This window comes from Saimiri boliviensis, chromosome X, assembly GCF_048565385.1.
Source record: "Saimiri boliviensis isolate mSaiBol1 chromosome X, mSaiBol1.pri, whole genome shotgun sequence".
Taxonomy (NCBI): domain Eukaryota; kingdom Metazoa; phylum Chordata; class Mammalia; order Primates; family Cebidae; genus Saimiri; species Saimiri boliviensis.
The window spans coordinates 104,310,997-104,335,599 of record NC_133470.1 but is presented as its reverse complement, the minus strand read 5'-3'; the positions used below and the strand labels follow the sequence as shown (position 1 = coordinate 104,335,599).

Sequence of the window (24,603 nt, the reverse complement as noted above, 5' to 3'; positions counted from 1 at the left end):
GACAAATCCTCTTTTGTAGGGGTATAAAATGACCCCCTCCACTCCTGGTACAAATGGCCACCTATTCTTGGCTACACTCGTGATACCATTTTCCCTCCCACATAGGTAAATGTCTCACATGATGAACACGGCAGATATCAGGGCAGGCATAGCAGACCCTGGGGACTGACCCGGGTAATAGGCTACAAGTCACAATCACTTTCAGGAAATAGAGGGCTTGAAGTCTAAAACTCTGACATTTGCAGGCAGAGCTGGTTTAAGAGCAATACTAGAAATGGGATTAAAGTTCTGCCACGACTTCCCAGTCATTGGTATAGAGGCCAGTGCTGCAGAAGTGACATTCATATAATTCTCGGACAGCAAAGAAAGCAGAATTTACTGCTGGTGTCAAAAGGATCTAGGAATAAAGAGTTTCAACGAAGGCCAACCTTCTCTAACTGGAGTCTAAGGAAAGATTTCAGAGGGCAGAGCCTGGAAAGGGGAGCAAGATATAAGAAGAAAAGCCATTCCTACAGTGGTGTTTTGAACTCCAGCAGACAGTTAAATAAAGGAGAGGCAATAAAGGAGATGAGGGTTGAGGCCAGTTAAAATTATGAGGGAACCCCATGTCCAATGTGGTTCAATGTGTTTTTTTTTTTAACCACTAGCTGAGTGTTAACTATCTAAACCACCTGTTAAATATCTGTCCCTAAAGTTATTAAGATTTTGCTTGAACCCAAGGACAGCTTTTGAATTTAAATAGCCCTTCCAGTGTCTAAAAAAGGGATTTTAAAAGGGAAGTGAGCTAGTTAATACACAAGCAAAGACTGAACTTTCTTATCTCCCTAAGACACTGAAGATGGTCTCAGCCTCCCACACAACCTGTGTCCACTGGAAACCTCTAAATCACATGTTCAGCACCATGTCACCCATCAATACTCAGGGAATGGGTCTACAGTAAATGCACAGATTTTGTTTTTCAAACATATTCCCTGAGAAAAACCGAGAGAGCAATCACAAACATTCAGCAATTTAATGTGTTTTAACATAACCAATTGTTTGAAAATAAGACTTGTGCCCTCATTCCACAAACACTGAGTGCCTACTGGTGCCAGGCATGGTGGAGGATGCTAGACAGAGATGAGGATAAATGAGACAACAGCACCAGACTCGAGCAGTGCGCACACTGGTAAGGGATATAGATGATTCAAAAACAACATGGCTCCACTTCCACCACCTGACTGCAACTGCCCTCTAAAAAGTCATCAGTGGCTTCTTGCTGGCCAAGACCAGCGACCTCTTTTTAAGAACTGGACTCCTTAGCAATCATATTCCTATGACATTTCAAGAAAGACCGGAATGAACATAAGGACCCCGCCCTGCAGATATCTAGGGGAAGAGCATTCCAGGCAGAGACGGGAGCAAATACAAAGGCCCTGAGGCAGCAGGAGACCAGTGTGATTACAGAGAAATGGGCCGGAGGCAGGGTGATAAAATATAAAGTCAGAGATGGAACATGGGCCACACCATGCAGGACCTTGCAGAACGCTGAAGGAGATGGGGAGCCACCGCTGGGCTGGGAAAAGAGGAATGACAACGTCTCAATTAACATTTTAAAACAGCTACCACTGTGGTTAGATGAGACTGTGGGGTCCAATAGAGAAAGTAGGGGAGCCAGCTTTTACAGAAGCCCATCTAAGAAATGATGGCGGCTTGGACTACAATGACAGAGATGATGGTGGTGAAAGGTGGTCAGATTCCAGATACGTTATGCAGGTGAAGTAGACAGAATTTGCTGGTGGATTAGATATGGCCTGGGAGAGAAAAAGATGTGTGAAGTATTTGGAAGATTTTTCCCTGAGCAATTGGTAAGAACAGAGTTGCCACTTACAGGGGTACAAAAGACTGGTAGAGGACTACATTCTGGGGAAATGTCAGGAGTTTGTTTGCGGCAGGTGAAGTTTGTGATCCCAACCAAACCTCTCGGAAGAGACAAGAGTGGTATGCGAGTTGCAGGAGTCTGGACTCCAGGAGAGGTGGGGCTGGAGACGTATGTGGAAGGCAAGCCTCTCTCCTGTCTTTCAGCGTCCACTCCCACTAGGTTCTACATGACTCAACCAAATCCATCCGCCACTCGGTATAAGAGCAAGCTGGACGGCAGCCAGCCCGGCCTCTTCATCCTCACACATCTTGCCCACCCTAGCCTGTGTTCTCAGGGCTCACTTGTCCCAGAAGAGTAAAACTTCCAGGGATGGCAAAAGCCTCTTAAGAAAGTACTATGGTAATGGGTGCAATACAGATTGTTTCACTGAGGAAACACATTTTTGATGGAGTTGCTTTTCATAGATAATCCTAAAATGTACTAGCATCAAAATGTGAAGCTCTAGATGTATTCAAAATGGTGTCCCAGATACCAAAGAAGTTTCTTGAGGAACAAATGCTTAATCAGATTTTCCCACAGGGGTACCTACTATCAGCTCACATGCCTTCAGGCTAAACTCTTGGGGTATTATTTTGGGGAAGACTGGTAAGTTGTAAGCAGTCAGAGTAAGAAAAATCACACTGTATTACTTCTTGCAAAAATCAATGAAAGTGAAATAAACCAGATACTAATATCCATCTGTAAAGCCTCTTCGTTTTGCTGCACTCACTTGAGTGTATTGTTAGCACCTTACTAAAATCATTCGCTGGCTGGAAGTTGACAAGTACTAATTATTCTCAGCATTTCCATGCCCCTGAAAACAAGACTCACAAAAGTTTAAAAGTGGTTACCTTTGAAAGCCTAGGGAACACAGCGTGCTTAAAATTATCCATAGACTGTTACAACCAGACATACATCCAGACAGAAAAGTTGGACAAGAATATGCGTGGTAGGTTATCTGAGTTTTTTTCATCCCCAAGTGTTAAGAGTTACAAGAGTAGGCTGACTTCTTCCTCCACTTGGGCATCAGAGGTTATTTGCAGATCCTCACATAACTACTCCTCCGAGTCAGTGGAGGAAAAAGTCGGCCAAGATGATCAGAAAAGGTCTGAAGGCCGGTCGCTGAGAAGCTGGGCCAATGCCAGGTAAAAGGAAATCTGCCAAGTTTTTGCCATGGCAATATCAAAAGCAATGAGACAATTTTGTGGATCTGGCTGATGCGCTCTATGATTCACAGTCCACTGGTCTGCCACGATTTGGACCTTGTTCTATTTTTGTGAAACTTCTGTATGCATGTATGTGGCTAGTCTGTCTGTCTCCATGCCTGCCGTGTATGTTTTTACCTACCCACCTGCCTGCCTTTTCATTTACCTAGCAGCTAAGAGTAGAACCAGGGAGTTGGTAAATTCTATAGAGTCATATTCTAGTCCATCCCTTCATCTTAGAGATGAAGAAACCAAGGCCCAGAGAGCAGTGACCTGACCAAGGTCTCTCAGTGAATTTCATGATAGAGTTGGAAGGTAATGGGAGGGTGGCTGATTTGCAGTTCTTGGTCTCTGTCCACCTCTGGCTCAGCCTCTTGCTACTTTGTCTCTCTGTGTCTCTTTCTCTGCGTTTCTATTCCTGTGCCTGTCTCTTGTGTCTCTCACAAACCCATGAGCTTTGGGAAATTAACCTTGGTTTGGCAGATGTCCTACTGTTTCATTACTTTCTTACAAATGAGCACATCCTTAAACATATTTAGTGGACCATCATTATTTTACTGCACTACCTCAGCTCCAAACTTTGGTCATGTTTCAGTAATATTTCCTTTTGCAAAAAGGTCACACTAAGCACCTTTATTACAACACAGATATTGCTTTCCCATGTGGGATTATTAGGAAATATCTCAAGGCTAGTTTCTCAAATTAATTTTTATGATACCTCTTCTTCCCACAAGTTGCCCCCTACCTTAGAGTATTTCAATTACTGCACATATTTCCCATGGCAAATGAAGAATTCACTTTTAATTTGAGCCATGCCTTCCAATGTAACTTGTTGAAAGTAAAAAAAGAAAGGAAGAATATTGCTTGCATTTTCATCAAATAACACTGTAATCTATTAAATGTTACATACGAAATACCTTTTAACTTGAAAAGTCACAAAAAGAGGACGCTCTCTAGGGGATTTTCCCAATCCTATAGAATGTGACTCGCCACTTTCTGTTTTCTTTGGATTTATATGAGAAGAGAAATGAGCATATCAGGCATGTTGGATATTTTTTCCAGTTTGTTGTCTGTTTTAGATTATAAGCTCCCAGAAGACAGGGCTACATTAATCCTCTGTTCAGTGCCTATTTAGGGTCTTATGCAGTCAATGCATCTGTGCTTTCGGCTGAGATTTGCTGCTAGAAATGGAGCTGGTGTTGCAAAAAGAAAAAAAAAAAAAAAAGAGAAGAGAAAGAAAGATTAAGGCCGGCTCTTCACAACAGGTCACATGAGAGTTATTCTGAATTGGTCTGGTTCTACATTCAAGAAGAAACCACAGAATATTACCTATAAAAGCTACTCATTTTGAAACTAGATCTCACCATTCTGCCTGCCTTTAAAACTGGCAGATAGATTGCAAGCGTATGCATGTGAATCATGCCAAGGCTCCAAAGATATTTACATGAGGTGAAGAAATGAACATACCTGCCCCATCACTAGCTACAGGAAACCATAGAATAGTTTCCTTAGTAGTTTCTGACCCAAGAATTCAACCTAGAGCAGAGTAGATATTTGAAGCACCAAATATCTAGCTTTATATATATGTTAGCATGTGCCATATTCTACCACAATGGTTAGTTCCCAAATTCAATGTGAGTTCCATAAAGGCAGGATCTCTCACTGATTCACTGCTGTACTCCCACTGGCTGGCACAGTAGTTGCTCAAATAAATACTCATGGGGAAGATCAATGCTTCTCAAAACGGGGAGCTAACATCACACTAAAGATGTAATTAAATGGCTATCACTGGCTTCTTCTCATTTTCACAAAACCATCTCTATTAGCTCTTCTTTAATGGGGATATTCCTAGAATGATCACTAAAGGGAAATGGTAGATACCACTTAAGTTAGTACAAGAAGGAGCACACAAGGTGTCTTCAGCTCCCCTATCATGTCTTCCTTTGTTCATCTTCATCTTGACATTCTAGCTTATAACATTCTTGGCTTTCCTAGACTCAAACTGATTATAGCTCATTGAAGAGGTATATTAGCCTTCTACAGATTTACTTGATACAAAATAGCATAAATGAAACCCTATTTTATTTGGACTAAAGAAATGAAAGAACTAAATTATAAGCTGTCACAATCAAATTTCACATGTGACTGCTCTACTACATAGTTTGGAATAGCTCTGAATGTTTATTTTATGTACCAACCTAACAGCTAAAGTACATTTGCCAATGACGACAAGGGTTGACCAGGATTGAGGAGACGGAAAGAAATGGAGACAGTGCTGTTGGTAGCTACAGATGCGTAAATGCTTACCAAAGGACAACACCCATTGCTGGAGCCCTTTCACTGCCTTTGAAAACATGGTTGTGCTTATCACTAGTCGGTGTAGTATGTATTTTTACTGACACTCAAAAATATTACAGTAATTACATATATACCCTCATTTGGGGCCAAAACCATTATGAATCAATTTGATCTTCCACTATATAAGACCTGGCTCCATATCATTTTTGATGTTTCTAAAAATCAAATCCATCCACAAAGGATAAGTTTGCCCCCACACTGGAGTTATTCCAAAGGCTACACATCTCCTATTTAGCACTCCACTTATTTCTTTCATAACATTCATCACAATATGGACATGTTTAGTTGACTTGCTTCCTTGAAATTATCTATATCAACCACTAGAATATAAGCTCCCTGAGAGCAGGAACTTTACTTGTCTTAATCAATTGTCATATCTCTAGCACTAAGAATAGTGCTGAATTATGGTAGGTACTCAATAAGCATATATGTAGTGATTGAATTAATTAACTAATACAATAGTACATCTTTAATCACAGTACTGGATAATCACCAAGTTAACAGGTCCCTTGTTGTTTCCCCAAATCCATTGAAGGACACTGTTTTCCCTCAGTCTCAGAATGACCCAAAGCCACATGACCTATGATTGTAGGCCATGAAACATAGTGAACAAAAGTACCCATTGCCAAGACAGAAAATACCTCCTGCATGAGAAGGGGAAATTAGAGATTGTGTGCTTGAGATTGCTGTAGGACAGAAAGGTAGGGGCCTCTCCCCCACCCCCACCCCAGTTATCCCACTTTGACACCAATTAGAAAGGGAAATATTCAGGTACTGATGTTGAATTACAGATCCTGTGGGTTAAATTTAAAATCAGCCCCAAGACTGTTGTTTTATTTATACCTATTTTGTTAGCATTGTAAAGGAGATACTGAATCTGTTCCTATAAAGAGGAATAAATGAGGCTTTCAGGACTCTCCTGGTAGATTGCTTTACATGTAATTTCATGATCACTGAGCATTAAATCACATGACTCTTCAACATGAGAATCTTTATCAAAAAGCTTCTATCCCATTTCATTTTCTCATATAAGATGCCTGCATTTATAATTACAACTAATTCCTTCTTTGAGATTCTCTATTTCATCTCTTACGAATTTCAAAAAACCTCTATTAGTAAGTCAGGAGAGGTTATTCGAGCAAAAGAATATCACAGTGATCACTTTCCCCTGCACAGGTTCAGAAAGTGGGGTACTGTCTAAAAGGTGTGAATCAGAAAACTGTGCCTGCCTAAAGCATCACACAGTGTTCACTTCTTCCCTGTAGTTGTTATTCCTTTTCATGCAAACAAGCAGCAGTGAACTTAAGAAACACTTTACGGCCGGGCGCGGTGGCTCAAGCCTGTAATCCCAGCACTTTGGGAGGCCCAGGTGGGTGGATCACAAGGTCAAGAGATCGAGACCATCCTGGTCAACATGGTGAAACCCCTGTCTCTACGAAACATACAAAAAATTAGCTGGGCATGGTGGCGCGTGCCTGTAATCCCAGCTACTCAGGAGGCTGAGGCAGGAGAATTGCCTGAACCCAAGAGGCGGAGGTTGCCGTGAGCCGAGATCACCCCATTGCACTCCAGCCTGGGTAACAAGAGCGAAACTCCGTCTCAAAAAAAAAAAAGAAAAGAAAAGAAACACTTTACTTTGCCTCATGCATCATCTATGACATTATCTAATCAATTCATATGAAAAAAATGGAGGAAGACTATGCACAGTCTCCTCATATAACCTCATGTGCATTTACATGTCAATATAGAAACAATCAGTAAAGGCTATTAAAGGCCCATTTATGCCAGTTCAGGATGACTCTGACATTCCAGCACTGTACATAAGCAGCCTTCTTTTAGGTCTCCTGACAAATGCACAAGAGCTCCCAGGAAAGAGAAGGCAAACTGTGCCCTATGGTGAGCAGAAATCAAATTAGAATTGTAAAAGCCATGAGAGGACAGACCAATGCATCTCTAAGTGACATTTACAGATGGTTTGCACCATACCCATTGCCTAAATTAGAAAAGTGGAAAAGTTCTGAAACGACACAAAACCTTGATGAAGCTCCCTTGTAATTCAAGTGTCTGGCTGATGAGGCAAGGTTGAACTGTCTGGAAAATCAATGGAGCCCACTGGATGGTAAGCCAGTGAAGGTAAAGGGGCAGGAAGGCTTATGGTAGCACAGTGACCATCTTTTTTTTCTGAGGTGCAATTTTAAGATTTTGGAGAAGAACCATTGGCCAAAAGAAAATATTTCAATTCGGAAAGAGGAATAGAAATAATCTAATAGTTTCTAACTTGTTAAATAGTGTTCTCCATTTTATGTGCACATAAAATCTCATGTATATATGTGTCACGAGTGTCCTGACAAGGCAGTGAGTCCGAACTAATGGAAAACATTACAGATAAAAAAACCATACGGAGTAGCAAAATTGAAAGACAAGGAGAAGGCCACAAAGATGCCGGGAAAAATATCCAAAGTACTGAGAACGCTAAACAAAAAGACATTTAAATCTGCAGATGGAGAATGGGCTACAGCTGTCATTAAGAATGAGCTGTGGCCGGGCGCGGTGGCTCAAGCCTGTAATCCCAGCACTTTGGGAGGCCGAGGCGGGTGGATCACAAGGTCAAGAGATCGAGACCATCCTGGTCAACATGGTGAAACCCCATCTCTACTAAAATTACAAAAAATTAGCTGGGCATGGTGGCACGTGCCTGTAATCCCAGCTACTCAGGAGGCTGAGGCAGGAAAATTGCCTGAACCAGGGAGGTGGAGGTTGCAGTGAGCTGAGATCGCGCCATTGCACTCCAGCCTGGGTAACAAGAACAAAACTCCATCTTAAAAAAAAAAAAAAGAATGAGCTGTAAAGAGATGATGTGTACTTTAAATATGGATGCCCAATCTATAGCCACAATCCTCTCTTTCTTAATTTTATTTTAAGCTAAATCTTGAGTTTTAGGCTTTATTTCCAATCCAGCCACTCTCACCTCTATGCGACCCTGTACTATCTGTCAGCTGGCCCCAAACCCTCCAAAACAAAATTCCTACTTACCTGTTTCTAAGAGATTTTTTCCACATTTGTTGATAAAGTTCTTTGAGCATAATGAATTACAAGTGCTGGCAACAAATGTAGTGCTAAGAATTAAAAAGCAAAAGCAAGCCAAAAAATCAACGAGTATAGTTAATTACAAATCAAGATACTGGATAGGATTCAGTTGACCTGCACGCTTCTCTTGCATCTGCCAGTAATTAGCTGCATGTGCTTAGATAAGTCATTATCTTGATGTGCACCTATTTTCTCACCTGCAGAAAATAATAGCCTTTTCAATGACAATCATACAAGGACTCCCTGTGCTGTGTGTCTTCCTCATTTTATCTATGCCCCGCTCTTTCTCCATGTCAGGATGCTCTGTGACTGTAAATCAGAGTCGCATTTCTTGGATTTTCCAACCTCCTTTGGCTCCTCTTCTGCAGATTCCTTCACCACAGAATCATGCTCAGCTTTTGTCTGGATTTTTAACAACTGCTTTCCTAAAATCCAGTCATGGAGTTGATTCTTGTGTTTACGACACAGCCAAGTATCTGAGTAATAACTGGACTAGTAAGTGACAACACAGAAGTTTTAAAGAAGGGAGATGCACGGGTACTTGGGATACCGGCAATATTCCCTTCTCCAAACCCACTGCTCCTGCTTCCCTATCTTCTCCCATAAAGGTCAATCAGACTGGAGGGAAGGTATGGGGGAAGTTAGGGAAGGCGAACTTTCTAACTACTACCTCAGTTCCTACCCGGGGCTGTAAGTAGGTGCTGAAGAAGACAACAAAATGATGGCTGGAAGAATCCAAGTGGCCTTCTAAGAGGTAACATGCTTTTTTTGGCACCTAACTCACTAGCAGGCAACACCTATACCATAACATTTTGAAACCACCAAAAATTTTAGTGGTGTTTGGCTTTTTATTTTTTTTTGAAGATTCCCTGGGGTCACGCTGAAAAGTCAATGAACTTTCAAATATTCACATTTAAGAAGGTGCCAATTGAATCTGCTGTGCTGAATTGCTGCTCTAGCTGGCAGAGGTTAAAAGAAGACACAATGTTTTAAGTTCTTGTGACATTTACAAGAATTGTAAAGCTGGCTTTTGCTGTAAAATGTATGCTTACCCTAAGCAGTTCTGATACACTGGAAAATGTTCCTGCGTATCCACTTCACAAAATTAAACACCATGTTGGAAAGAGATTTTGGTCCTGTCTCTGAAAACAACTAATTGTACCACTTTCGAACTAAAGAGAAGCTCTTGGATAATCTATTTTACTTTGAACACTAATCTTAACAACGGCTTTTCCCTTTACAGAAATAGGCAAAGCCAAATGCTTACTAACATTGAATACTTGCATTTTTCTTTCAACAGGTAGTTTGCCTTGAGTAACAAAAATGCATTGAGTGATCAAGTAAAATATCCCTAAAGGATTAGCATCCATTTCCATTCTATAACAGGGAAGAGAGTGAACATGCAGAATTCTAATACTGACAAGGACAAGAAAAGTGTGGAAAAGCAATTTGGCAGGAGGCTACATTGGTTTACTCTTCAGGACAAGCTGAAGGGAGGTGTATTGAACAGTGTATTGAACAGTGCCTGTATCATAGTAAGTGCTCAATAGATAATATGTTGAATGAATAAATCTAAGGAAGGAAAGAGAAGTTAGATTACGATTGATGGAAACCATGAGAGAAAAGACATTCGATACTTTAAATTCAAGGATGTTTTTATCATGCTTACCTCCAGTGAGAATAAGAGAATGTCTCTAACTCAGCCGGGCGCGGTGGCTCAAGCCTGTAATCCCAGCACTTTGGGAGGCCCAGGTGGGTGGATCACGAGGTCAAGAGATTGAGACCATCCTTGGTCAACATGGTGAAACCCCGTCTCTACTAAAAACACACAAAAAATTAGCTGGGCGTGGTGGCACATGCCTGTAATCCCAGCTACTCAGGAGGCTGAGGCAGGAGAATTGCCTGAACCCAGGAAGCGGAGGTTGTGGTGAGCCGAGATCGCGCCATTGCACTCCAGCCTGGGTAACAAGAGCGAAACTCCGTCTCAAAAAAAAAAAAAAAAAAAAAAAAAGAGAGAGAGAGAGAGAATGTCTCTAACTCATTCAGAGCAAAAGAATTAAAAGCATCAGCCACTATGCACATCATTAAAATGAGAGGTTTTGTGCCATGAGAGATCTGAAGGAGAGGCTAGCGTAGTAGAACAGAGGGTAGCTGCCATCTACATAGCTCTGACAGGAGCACTGGGTATCCAAGTGGATCTCTAGGTTTACTGATGCAATGAGGGATCCTTGGGACCTGAGAGTGACCATGAAGGAGACTTTGAAACTGACAGCTGGGACCAAGAACATATGGAATTGAGACTTGCAAAGGCACATGCCAAATTTCTGAAGGGGAGGATGGGTGCAACCGTGAAGGAAAGGAACTCAGAAGTAGATGATTCCCACTTGGAGGAAAAAATGTTCTTCAAATATGTCATATAGGAGTAGGTTAAACAGGAGTGACTGTACTGAATTTTGGGAAGGTAGAGGATGAGACCGTTCTTCTGTAAAAGGGATATTGTCCTCTGTGCTAAAGATATCAGCCCTGAGCCTATAGTTTCTGTAGAAATAACTCATTTACAATGAATTCTCCTAATAGTATGCACATTAACCAAGACTTAGCTCTAATTAAGTTTTAGGGTTAGACATAACCATTCTTACCCTGGCCTGAAACACTGACAAGCCAACTTAAAATGTAAACCCCAAAGCAATTCAATATTTACTAAACTTAACCGAAGTAATCAATTTCTAATTCAGATTTATGTTACATTCTTCTCCCACTTTAGCACTGTCTTACTTTCCTTAAGTTCCTCTTTGGTCATTAAGAATGTCAGCAAGATTACGGCCATCGAACAATTTGTGACATGTTGTAGATATTTTTAAACTAAATTAAATTGTCAATGTACCTGCACATAACAAAAGAAAATGTATTAGACACTTAAGGACAGAGACCCTATATGTTTTATATTCACAGCTGTGTTGCTCCACAGAGAGCCTGGTATGTTCTGTAAATATTTGCAGAATGAATGAAATACAAAAAATCTATCTGCCAGTGATAGAATTATTTGCACACATTCAAAATCTCAGGCACACCTAAGCCAGCATATGTTTATGTGTCTACGCACGCATGTGCTCTCACAAAATTCCCACCTGCTCATCATTTGAGTACGTCATCTTTCCCCTTGGCATGTGCATTTCTTAAAACACTGAAACAAGATTAACCATAGTAAGTGTCCTGAGAAAGATGATTTTGGCGGGGTGTGCTGGCTCACGCTGGTAATCCCAGCACTTTGGGAGGCCAAAGTGGGTGGATTACCTGAGGTCAGGAGTTCAAGACAAGCCTGACCAAATGGCGAAACCCTGTCTCTACTAAAAATACAAAATTAGCCAGGTGTAGTGGCACAAGCCTGTAATCCCAGTTACTTGGGAGGCTGAGGCAGGAGAATTGTTTGAAAGCGGGAGGTGGAGGTTGCAGTGAACCGAGTTCACAGCATTGCATTCCAGTCTGGGCAACAGGAGTGGGGAAAAAAAAAAAAAAATCAAAAAAAAAAAAAAAGAAAAAGAAAAAGAAAGATGATTTTAATTAACATTTCTTCCAAACATATCAATCTTCCAGCACCTAAAAACTGAACTCAATTTTCATTTTAGAAAGCTGTTCCCTTATGCCTAGGAAATATAAACCTTTTTAAGTTCCAACTGCCAATTGACATCTCCAGTGTTTAATAACGAATTCACAGTTTATCTGTTATGCCTCCTCTGGAAAGTTCGGTTTGAAGCACTTTGCTAACTTAGGCCACTTTTACTTCTGCTCAGACTAATGCTCCACACTTGTGCCTCGTTTTCAAACCTTAATACCTCTGAAGCTAGATTCCTCCATCTGTATTCCTGAGAAGGATGACAAAAGCCAGACTACCCTTTCGGTCTCCTAGGACATCCTGCCCTGGAGATTCTCAGCAGGCAATTGGAAATTGGAATTAGCCTGGAGCTCCGGAATGAATTAAGGATTGGAGAGGTCAATTTGGGAATCATTAGTGTAGAGGTTAAAGGTGAAGCTATGTGAGGAGATGAAATTACCCAGGGAGAAAACATAGCAACAGAAGAGAAGCAGATCAATGACAGAAACTTGGGAATTGCTCTATTTAAAGGGGCAGGAAGGAGCGAGAAGCTGTGTGTGTATGTGTGTGTGTGTGTGTGTGTGTACATGTATGGAAAAGAGTTCCCAACAAAGGAAACCTAAGGAATGTAGTAAACCCTTTCAAGCAAGAGAATACGTGTAAAAGTGCCAGAATCTCCAAAGAGGTCAAGAAGACTGAGACCAGGGAAGAGACCATTAAATGGTGAAACATGGTAGTCACAGATAACCTTTGGGAAAGCAGTCTTTCTGATGCAAATCTTATGAACTTACCAAATGTGAATGTGTATAGGTGTTTGTGTATCCCAAGTCACTATAAGATTAAATGTACTATTGAGTGAGTCTGCCACTGGGTATGCCAGACAGCAATGGTAATAACCACCATTATAGACTGTTTACTATATGCCAGCACTTGATATGCATGATCTCATTTTAATCCTCAAAACAAGCCTATATAGTGGCTACATTTCACATGTGAGAAAACTACCTGAAGCTGATAGAGATGAACTAAATTACCCAAGGTCACACAGCTAGAAAGTACAGTGCCAGGATTGGACCTGATGTCAGCTTGACTCTAAACGCCTAAACTGTCAGTCACTGATGTAATGTTTCCACTATGCTAATGTTAATTAGGTAATCTATGCATGAAGGAAAGACAGCTGATATTGGTTGAGTGTCTCATTGCCAGGTGCTTTGCATAGAACATCTATTTTCATACATATACCATCAATATTATGGCTATGTTTAGGTAAGCCTTATGAGGGCATATTTTTTAAATTCTGATTCAGCTATTTGGAAAATAAGTTAAAGCTATATGATTCCCAAACAACCAGGTATCATTCAAACTTATTATAATAGTTCCCAAAGTTTGAAAGGTACAAAAAACATGTGGCATCATTGATTTGGTGGTTGTTCTTGAATTCAAATTACTGACAATCATACTCATCTGAAAAAGGAGGGCGTGTGACGGGATGATCTTAAAACTTCCCATCTAGCCTGGACTCTCTATGATTCTTGTATGCAGGTCTAATGCCAATAATTTTAAAGACATGCAATACGAAGTAGAATGTAAATGCAGCAGCAGAACTGACTGACATGTCAGTATCCTTTTATTCATTAAATTTATAGAGGCCTATTGTTAAAATATAAAAATAAGCCTGGCTGTTCAAGGCATTGATTGCTAACTGAAACAGAAACTTGGAAACTCCATCACAAGATGATACACTGAAAATCCAACCAAATAATTTGTTTGCAGTCAACTGCAGACCCTATGATACAGTTGGCTATAGGAAAAAGAGAGAGAGATTGACAAGCACTCTGGCTACTACTGTTTTTGCTGTCTGTAGAAAAACAAATTCGGTTCTGGTCTGAAGCAATTAGTATCGCTGTTAATTGTGCATGTGTGTAGCAATAATACTAGGCATTTGGGATGGCTTCCACTGATTGTTCCCTTTTTTCTCTGGATGACAAAAAACTATTCAGACAACTAAGAAATAGAAAGTACTTATGCAAACTGCTAATAATCAGGCAGAGATAATCTGAATCTTGTACCTTTATGAAACTGCAAATGCAATGGGGATTAGCAAAAAAAAAAAAATGTTTTATTGTTTTACTAGTGGTTGAAAAATATGCTAGTCTTGCAAATAGTTTTCATACATGATTCAGCTCACCGGAATTCAAAAAAGGGCCCCATAGATATTTACCAAAACCGTTTCTTTCCTATCTCACCATCTGTACTCTTCTTTTTTTTCTCTTATTAAGACCAGGTATTAGTTGCTCTGACAATAATTTCTGGTCCAACTAATCAACACCATAATAAAAATAAAGAGTGTGTCCGGATTTGCTTTCTTACACAGCAAAACTGTTTTAAAGAGATGGTGCTATCATTCAGTAACTTTAAAGCAGAAAGAGAACAAAATTCTTAAGACTTCTCCATTAAAGCTATTGTAGGGATAGCAGTCCCTATGTTATTGACCGTTGTCTTAATGGTTATCCACTCCACTTTATTTTAAAGGTGAGGAAATTAAGGCTCAGAGTGGAGCTAGTGCTTGGTAAAAGTCACCTCATTAGTAACAGAACTTGGTGCTTTGCCTCCATAACACACTCAATCTATGATCTTTAAATGTTCTTCCATACTAGTATTGCGTGATTAGGTGTCGATGTGTGTCTGTGCCATTTACCTCAATAAATTATAATCTGACTATAAAATTAAACCCTGAATTTACTATTCTCAGCTGTCAAGTAAATCCACTGAGACCTAATGGGAGTAGGGAAGACCAGCTACAAAAAGCGAAAATGGGCATCCACAAAATGGCTCATGTAGTCTATTTTAATGGGAGTCTGTCTTTGTGGAAGAATGCCAGAGCTATAGTCTTTGCTCTTGCTAACCTACTTGGCCAAGGGGCACAGGGATTGTAGGTGGGTAGGAATAAAAAGCAGAGGCATTGGTAAATATTTCTGGAGCCATTAAGCCTACAAAAAGCCAAAGACAGTACTGGTGAGCATCGTGAACTTAGAAAACAGTGTGCCAAGCGACTAGAGCACACGTTTCCAAAATGGCTTATGGTCTTGCTAGCTTCTCTGGCTCTGATGGCAATACGATGGTACAGGTCTTAGCAACAGTTATTGCCTGCAGGGGAATCATCCAGGAGCATTCTCATTCCCTCTTCACCACAGAGAGGAACTTTCTTGTGTTTGATTAGATTTGCTCTCCTGCAGGGTTCATGTCATATAAAGGCCCCCAGCCTATGGGATTACTTGTAAATATGCAAGTCTACATATTTACATATGTTAAAAGCCCTGATATTTTCAAATAATTGATTTCCCTTCAAGGAAATGCTGACATACTTGTTCTCTAAATCACAGTCCAGCCTAGGAACAGGCAGACGTACCTGAAGCACGGTAAAGAACACTTTGCCAATGGTTGGAGTCTTCTTAATAACACACTCTACTATGTCATCCTATTTCAGCAAAAAGAGGAAAAAGAGCTAATGACCTACTGCACACCTGCCTGGGGTGGTCGCCCTGAACATCCATCCCACTTCTGAACTAAGTCAGCCTTCAGAACTGACACTCCAAGCTGGGTAGTTTCAGCTGTTTTAAACTAAAAAAAAGAGCCCTGGAAAGAATTTGTCCAAGCCAAAAGCTTAACTATTTGTCCTACTGAAATTAAACTGACAGGAAACTGCAGAGTCTCTTTATTCTAGCTTACTTGGGTTCAGTCAAACTAAAAATACATCGTTACTTACCTTGCTGCATCTAGAATGTGAAAAATCCTCCACCTGTTAAAGGAACAGTAAAACCAGTCGCTAGCAAGAGCTTGGTAGGAGAGGAGTTAAAATAATAAAAGTTTTCCATTTTGCTTTAATAGCATATTTCTCCAGCTTCCCAAACCTCAGGGAAACAGCTCATAGATGGCTTCTCCACTTTGCTCTCTACTGGTTTCTCTCAAGTAATGGGGAGATTCCCAATCAGAAAGCTAAAAGGGGCAAGGCTGCACTGAGAGTCCAACCCCTGGAGGGCTGTGGGCTGGGAATGATGGATCTACCACTCACTCATGCTAATTCCATCCCCCTTCACAGAGAGCAATGGAAATCTAGGTTAAAAAAATCCAATGAAACAAAAACCCAAATCAAACCCAACCCTGTGGCATCACTGAAATGGAAATGCCTGATTGAAAGGTCCTAAGTGGAATTGGCAGGGATTTTTCATATTATCAAGAATATATGAAACACAAATAACAAAAGGAAAAGAAAAGAACAATTAGACTTTACTGATGCTGTTTTAAAAGATGAAAATTCAAAGCACACATAAAGTGATATATAAATCATCTCTGTAGTCCCTTCCACCCAAACACAAGACATCCATCAAAGTAAGCAATGTCTCTCCATTCAAAAAACATGCTTAGCTGTTTCTATAATATATATCTTAGGGGTCACAAAACACTCATTCCACCGTGTGAATTTCTGATATTATTAGCAGGCAGAGACTGTGAAGTTATGCACAGGTCAGTTGCTAATTTGAGGGTTCAAATGGGCTCAGTTAGCTTTTTGTTTTTTATTACGTCAGAATAAAAATTTTTACAACGTAGCAACGCTTCTTTTATGCCCAAAGTGGGCTATATAGCCTGTGCATTTTCTTGGGAGAAATGTTTCTTTACAGCAAATATGTTTTGCAGGCCTTAGAAGTGAGTTAAGAGAGACTTTTAATAGCATGGCTAGCAGCAGAGCCTTTGTATCATCATTTGAGAAGCAATATATGGCTCTTTTATTATCAGTCTCTGGTGTGGTTAAGCTCCCTTTCCCTGTTTCTGAGCTGTTAAGACTGCTGGGGAAGCAAATGTCACAAGAAACAAAAGCGATATACTTGGTGAGCCCTAAAATCAAATCTGCTAGACAAGACACTCCAGTTATGTGCTTACCGTCCAGAGCCCAATGTGCTCATCTTCTACTCCCGTTGCAAGAAATAAGTAATCTACAATGTACTGACCTACCCCATGATTTAAGAGTCCCTACACAGTGAAGAGAGGCTATGATCCCTTCCACAGCACTTGGCCTTGTGAACAAAAGTAACGTAACTTTGGGTGAAAATACCAAAAACAAAAAAAAAAAAAAAAAAAAGAAAAAGAAAGAAAATATTTTTAAGAGGAAAACATAAAGCCATATATTGATTCCTAGGATCAGAACATTCCAAAGTTAAGTATGCAGCAGTATCCAAAGCCATTATTTTCATTTCACTGTAGTAATAGAAATTCTCAAATAATGTAAGTGTATAGATAATTGATTTATATGGGAACGGGATAAAATTTAACTTTAATTAAGAAACTATTATTGTCTCTTGAGGTATTTTTTTGTTTGTTTCTAGGTGAACTTCTTGACTGCCTTATAAAGTTTGCCCAGTGATTGAACTTAGAAGGCTTTGGAAGCTCATTGTCTTACCTGGGAGTCCAGGTGGGTAGATGTGGAGTATTGAGTGACAATCCATGAAGATGTTACAGGTGCATCAATCAAAAGTGTGGCCAGTCATTGGAAGTGAGCCAAAGTTCATAGGAAAAAGGATTAAAAAAAAAGATACACATTAATTAGAAGAAAATGAATTAATTTTAAGAACCCATTTTATGTACATGCACACACACACTCTTTGGGAAAGTTCTTAAATAGAATCCTTTTAAAAGCCCCTTTAATCATGGTGTTTCATTGAAAAATATTTATTATCTATTATTTGCCAGGCATTGTTAGAGGTGCTGAGGATACGGTAGTAAATAAAACAGACAAAAATCCCTGACTCTAAAGAGTTTACAATTCTGTGGAATATTTTTAGGCCATCTGATTGGAAAGGGTTCTACGGAAATGTACTATATGTCATCAATTCTAGGAAAGAGTTTCTCCCTGTTTATTTATGCCTTTGTTTATGTATGGAGAACATACTCGATGGCATCAGATTAAACATTTGCATTCGAAAGAATTCTCTTTTGGATTCGAAGGGACGTTATAAATTCATAATTTCTCCTTGTGGAAAGCTTTCCCAACAGACTGTAAATCAGGTTTCTTTTCAGCTGGGCCATTTGCTGCCCAGAGAATGCCACGTGCTTGCACCTTAAAATACTGTAAAACAGGAAACCTCTAAGTGGCAGTTTCATAATGCTGTAGTCCCACATCCCAACAGAGTCTTTCTTATTTGTTGCTGTCATGTTCTGTAACAACTAGCCCAGCTGACCCTCTAAGATGGGATGCATCAGCCCTCAGCAAGCCACATCCTGGGAAACCAGCAGCACTGGATGGACAAAGGAGCAGTGGTTATCATGCCCGTGACCCGACACTGACTGGAGAAAAAGCCATAGGAAAACCTTCCTCTGAGCCAGGTTCCAGAAGATGTGACTAAATGTCACTCAAATGGTACTTGGGCAACTGCCTAAGCATCCAATCAGCAGGGAAAACAAAAGATGAAAATGAAGGGAACACATATATAGCACTGTAGTAATGGGAATAGCGGGGAGACATGGGAATCCAAAAACTCCAGATGGGGATTCATCCTATTCAGGAGCCTCAGACCATGACACCTATGCTTGGCATTTACATTCTCAGGGCAGGTGCTTAGGGCTTCAGAAATGAAAGTGAAACGATTCACTTTTGTACTAAGGTTTGAAATTAAGACCTGGAAAAACCAGGATGAGGTAAAAATCCATGAGCCTTTGACTGAGAATCAGAAACCCTAGTTTTTAACCCAGGTTTTACCAATGGCTCATTTGATCTTGGGCAAATTCTCTTCTACACTCTTCCAGGGAGCTGTTTGACATGTAGGAGCTTGACAAGATGGGTTCTAAAATTCCTCCCAGTTCCAATATTCTTTTATTTCCTAATAGCTTGCCCTCAAATTTGGGTGCCACGTTACTTAGAAGTACGCCAGTCTCTAGTCATTTTCTCAGTACAACATGCTATTAGTAGTTCAAAGAGCCCAGAGCATAGCGTTCAAATAGTGTATGAGTAAATGAGAGTATGTCCAAAATAATAATGGCCAAATTGAAATAAGGCTCAACATTATTCTGTCCAGGGAAACAGCTTTGTTAATTTGAAACAGAGAGTGGCTGATTCTTTATGATGGAAAAATTATACAAGGAAACTTAATTGAGAAAAACAAGAAAAATGAATTGATGAACAATTGACCATCCTCCACCACCACCACCCCTCCACATTCCTCTGGAGTAATGGGAATAGCAGCAGATGAATGATTCTCAGTTAAGGGCTTTTCTGCTCATGCAGATTCTTCATCTGCCAGAAGCCTGGGATATCGGATGGCTGTTCATTAGCAGAGACCTCCACAGCCACATGGTTCCATATAAAGGTTAGATAGAAGGGAAGTTAAGAAACCCACACCAACACTGTTTGGGTCGGATGGCAAATCTGCAGCACTCTGAGAAATAACTGCCTACCACTGTTCCAGAGCTGCCAAGCAAATGGTCCATTCAACCACTCCAGTTTCTAACACTGAACTGGTGTGCTCACCCTCTATTTAACTGCCACACCAAGAGCCGATGTGTTCTAGAATTCCACGCTCTCCCATGTAGGATGCCCTTCCACCATCATTCTGGTCTCACCTACTCTGTTGCTGCTCAGAAGCCCGCCACTTCCTTTTGTATCTCAAGCCACCTTCCTCATTTGATCTCTAAAGGCCAAATACAGTATATCTTAGTGAAAAATGCCTGCTATTAATACATGCTAAATTTTATTTCCCTAAATGGGAAGGGGTGTGGTCCCCCTCCCCCAAAGTCCCAGGCTGAGGACTCTTGTTCAAACTGGTAGAGGTAAATGGAAAAGCCATACAAAGGGCCTGGGTGTTTCTTAAGGTCCTAAGCAAAGCAAGCTACTGGTCTCTTTTACTCGCAAAGTGTTAAAATGCTTGGCCTCAGCCTTTTGCTTATGCATAGTCCTGAGAGGTGGTATGGGGCCAGTAAATCCAGTAGTCACACAGACTGGATTCTGGTCCTAAGGCTCTTTCACTTACCAACTGCATGACACTGCCAAGGCACCTTAATCTCTCAGCTCTGATTTCCTCACCTACAAAATGGGACAAGGCAGGGTATGGTGGCTCACGCCAGTAATCTCAGCACTTTGGGAGGTTGAGAGAAGAATCACCTGAGGTCAGGAGTTTGAGACCAGCTGGCCAACACGGTGAAACCTCGTCTCTACTACAAATACAAAAATCAGCCTGGCGTGGTGGCAGGTGCCTGTAATCCCAGCTACTCGGGAGGATGAGGCCGGAGAATCACTTGAACCTGGGATGCGGAGGTTGCGGTGAGCAGACATCACATCACTGCACTCTAGCCTGGGTGACAGGGCAAGACTCCATCTCAAAAACAAAACAAAACAAAACACCAGCAAAAAACAAAATGGGGAGAAGTATAGTGCCTACACTGGTAATGACATTCACCGTCTTTAGCAACAGATATGGTATCAGCACTGACCAATCAGAAGAAAGACAGCCGTATCAGAGCAGAAACCAACAGCAAACAACCTGGGTACGTAGGCCCATGTGTTTCAGTCTAGAAACATAGCTCCTAAAGTACTTGGGAGGATTAGATGTGATCGTGCATGTCAATTGCGTAGCAGACTGTGAGGTCCACAGTCATCAAAAAATAATACGTTTTAGACATGATTGCTTTCACCTAGGGAGGAATACCAATCAGAGAATTGTCCAGAGGCATAGTGAGTCTACAGCAGGCCTGCCACACAGCTCCCAGTCCCCTATTGCTGAGCCATCTTGTTTCCTGGGAAAAGAACCAACTTTTCAAAAGCTCAGAAACGTGCATGTAAAGGCCATGTGGAAAGTAACTACATCACTGATATGGGAGAGGGCTATCCCCCACATCTGTGTTCTACTGTTTGACTGCTCTTCATTCCTCCTGGTTCCATGCCAAGACCACCGGAAATCATGTATGCCTCGTGAGAGGTAGCTCCTTATGGTTGGTCAGAGAATACTGGAACTCGGAATATTCTTTCAGATATGTATATTTCTTATTTTTCTTTCCTTTTTTTTTTTTTTTTTTTTTTTTTTTTGAGATCAAGTCTCGCTCTGTTGCCCAGGCTGGAGTGCAGTGGAGTGATCTTGGCTCACTGCCATCTCCACCTCCTGGGTTCAAGCAATTCTCCTGCCTCAGCCTCCCAAGTAGCTGTGACTACAGGCGCCCACCACCATGCCTGGCTAATTTTTTGTATTTTACTAGAGATGGGGTTTCACCATGTTGGCCAGGATGGTCTCAATTTCCTGACCTCGTGATCTGCCCGCCTTCAAATATGTATTCTTCAAGTATTTGTTTTAAACTCCCAAGGAACAGCCTTTGGCACAGCTGTGAAGTCCCCTTAGGTTACCCTGACTGCTCTTTTCACAGTGTCTGTCCTTCCCCAAGGTACTAAACCTGGTTTCCAGACCCACCTTCCACCCTTTCGTTCCCTGCCAGCTGACAAGAATTCCAACCTGAATCTTGCTTTTGGGCAAGAGCATCTTAAGACTTCAGAGTTTCTAGGCCCAGAGGAATGACCCTATATTGGTTTGATCTCCAGTCCTATGACATTTAAAAAGAACCTATTTTTGATAGGGATGTGTCCCCATCTCTCTCCATTTGTACCACCTTAAATGACATAATCCATAAACACAGAGCTATTCTAGCTTGCCTCACTGCAACCTCTGCCACCCAGGCTCAAACGATTCTCCTGTCTCAGCCTCCTGAATAACTGGGACCACAGGCGCCTGCTGCCACACCTGGCTAATTTTTTTCTATTTTTAGTAGAGACGGGATTTTGCCATTTTCCCAGGCTGGTCTCGAACTCCTAACCTCAAGTGATCCACCTGCCTCAGCCTCCCACGGTGCTGGGATTACAGGCATGAGCCACCACATCCAGCCAATAACATTCTAAGCCTTTATAATGAATTTGACTCAATCAGAAGCATTCCTATGAAGAACATCCCAGGTTCTTATAAGCAGAGACTTAGAAACACTCATGCACTTCTCTAACAAACCCTGGGGCCAAAGTCAGAGTAGATAAGTCTGTCTTCAGTGTGCCACCCTTCCCATCAGGTGGCCAAAGCCCCTGCCCCATACTGGCTCCTCAGGGAAGGACACGTGGGCATGCCTGAGATTCTGGCTGGTGCCCAGCACACAAGAGAGGGGTCATGCTTAACTTGGACATAATGAGCCAATTTGAGGGGACCTACTGATGGCTTAGTGTGGTAACTCTTTGAGGTTATATTTGGACTGAGCTGTAAACCTAAAGCAATGACTAATACAGACAAATAAGCCCCTCTGGGCTGGCAAATCCTTTCGGTACTATCCTATTGACAGCATAGAGCACCTTCTACCCCAAGGTGTCTACCATATCTTGTTCGATTCAGAACTCAAATGGCTGCTATAAGTAACTGATATGGTAAGTTCTGGCTGAGCACGGTGGCTCATGCCTGTATTCTCAACATTTTGAGAGGCGAAGGTGGGAGGAACTCTTGAGCCCAGGAGTTCAAGGCCAGCCTGGTAACACAGTGAGATCCCCATCTCTACAAGAAATATAGAAAATAGCTGGGCATGGTATCATGTACCTGTGGTCCCAGCTACTCTGGAGGCTGAGGCAGGAGGAGCACTTGAGCCCAGGAGTTTGAGTCTGGAGTAAGCCATGATCACACCACAGTACTGCAGCCTGGGCAACAGAGCAACACTGTTTCTAAAACCATAACGAAACAAAAGTTATTCCTGCAATCATCAATCATAAACTCAGGGATATGTCTATTAGTGATCTTTTAGAGACCTCCAGTGTCACCCAACTCTTCCCTGACCCTGAGACCTTGAGAGGGAAGGGACTTGCCACAGATCACAGAGCACATCAGTGGCCCAGACAAAAATGGACTTGTCCATTTATCCCGTTGCTTGACAGCACATCATCCACCCTGTGTCCATCAGAGTTTGCCTAGGGCAGCAGACGAGCAAGCCCCTGCTCTCCCAGACTCAATCACACAACCTTTCATAACAATTCACAATGCAAGGGCTGCAACAGATTGGGAAAACAGCCATAAAAGATCCCAAGGATTTGAAATTCTTCTTTTCCAGTAGCTGTTAAGTTGTAAACACATTCTCCTATGCTTCTCTCCACATTTTGTTTTCTGCCTAAATGTGCTTTTACTACATCACATGGTAACAATCAGAGATTCTTATATTTCTTTCATTTTGAGAAATAATGCCTCATACCTGGGCCCTGTATTGCCAAAGCACCAACTACACTTTGGAAACCAAGTGAATCCCAAACAGCCCTTTCCAAATAGTGTTTTATCTGTTGCGAGCCAGTCAATTATTGGTTGCACATGTCTTGTCTAAGCTGTTTTCCTGTTGTCTACAATCCTTACAGAAACTGCTCCCTCCTATTCTCCTTTCTCCTTTCTCCCACCCCTGCCCAGCAGATTTTAGTAAAGATTTCCCATTTTGGCATCATAAGAGTGCCCTCTAGCGCTGATCTAATTATCAATCTAGACACTGAAGGATTCTTGTTTTCGTGGAAAATGGGTTGTAACTTGTCCTTGGCTATGGCAAGATACATTGTTTCAGAAAGCATTTCCACAGTACCTATTTGACAATTTAGTCTTTTAGAAGGCAGTGAAAGCGATGTTTTGCCATTGAACAAACAAAGCAAAACAAAATTGAAGGCCATAAAAGAAAACCTGGCTTGTTTTCCCATCTGAGAAGCCTTTCCACTAACGATGTGGGGGAGCTAGTTGCTAGTTGAGTTACATATATATATATATATATATATATATATATATATATATATATATATATGTGCATAGGCACAGGCTGACTTCATCAATTGAAGCTTGACAATGATTTTCATATTGTTTTGGAGTTCCCCCAAATGCAGGAATCTGTATTTGTATGCTAAGTTCCAGTGATGCATTTCAATTTGATCATATACAGACAGTATTTTTGATTTAAAGGAAGGAAAGAACCAATAGGGAATCCCTTAGAAATTTTCTGGGTGTAACAGGGCCTGCTTTCTGTTAACAAACGCCTGGAAAAGTTTTGTTTACAAGGCAAATATAAGTATATGGGCTGGGAGTTATTTTGTCCCGTTTTATTTCCATGTTTCAGATCTTTGAGTCTGGAAGGTCCACAAATGATGCTATTTCAGCACTCTTTCAAATCAGAAGGAAGGTTTCTGTTGTACCTTTTACACAGTCAGCTTCGCATGAGGCTGCTACTCTATTGAATCCAAATATTTTATACTGACACACACTAAGGATGGCAAGCTGCCAACATGAGATATAACTGCTTCATTCATATTTTTACACATTTAAGACACAGAGAACAAAAAACTCCCTAACAAGTCATGATTTAGCTAGTGCTAAAATAAGGATCAAGATCGTCCTTAGGGAATGTTCAGTCAAGTCACTAACAGGATCAGACAATGGACA

At 41.1% G+C, this 24,603-nt stretch overlaps 1 protein-coding gene across 5 annotated transcripts in view; it reads right to left on the bottom strand.

The window, feature by feature from the left end:
- Window positions 1-24,603, bottom strand: part of HS6ST2 (heparan sulfate 6-O-sulfotransferase 2) — a 317,315-nt gene that overhangs the window by 66,763 nt on the left and 225,949 nt on the right. For 3 of the 5 annotated variants that reach the window (XM_010341747.3, XM_074391538.1, XM_074391539.1), the window contains exon 3: window positions 15,909-15,941. The exons of the other annotated variants lie outside the window; for them this stretch is intronic. In XM_010341747.3, the coding sequence (XP_010340049.3) occupies window positions 15,909-15,941 (33 nt within the window). The remainder of the gene's footprint in view (window positions 1-15,908; window positions 15,942-24,603) is intronic. 5 annotated transcript variants of the gene reach the window in all.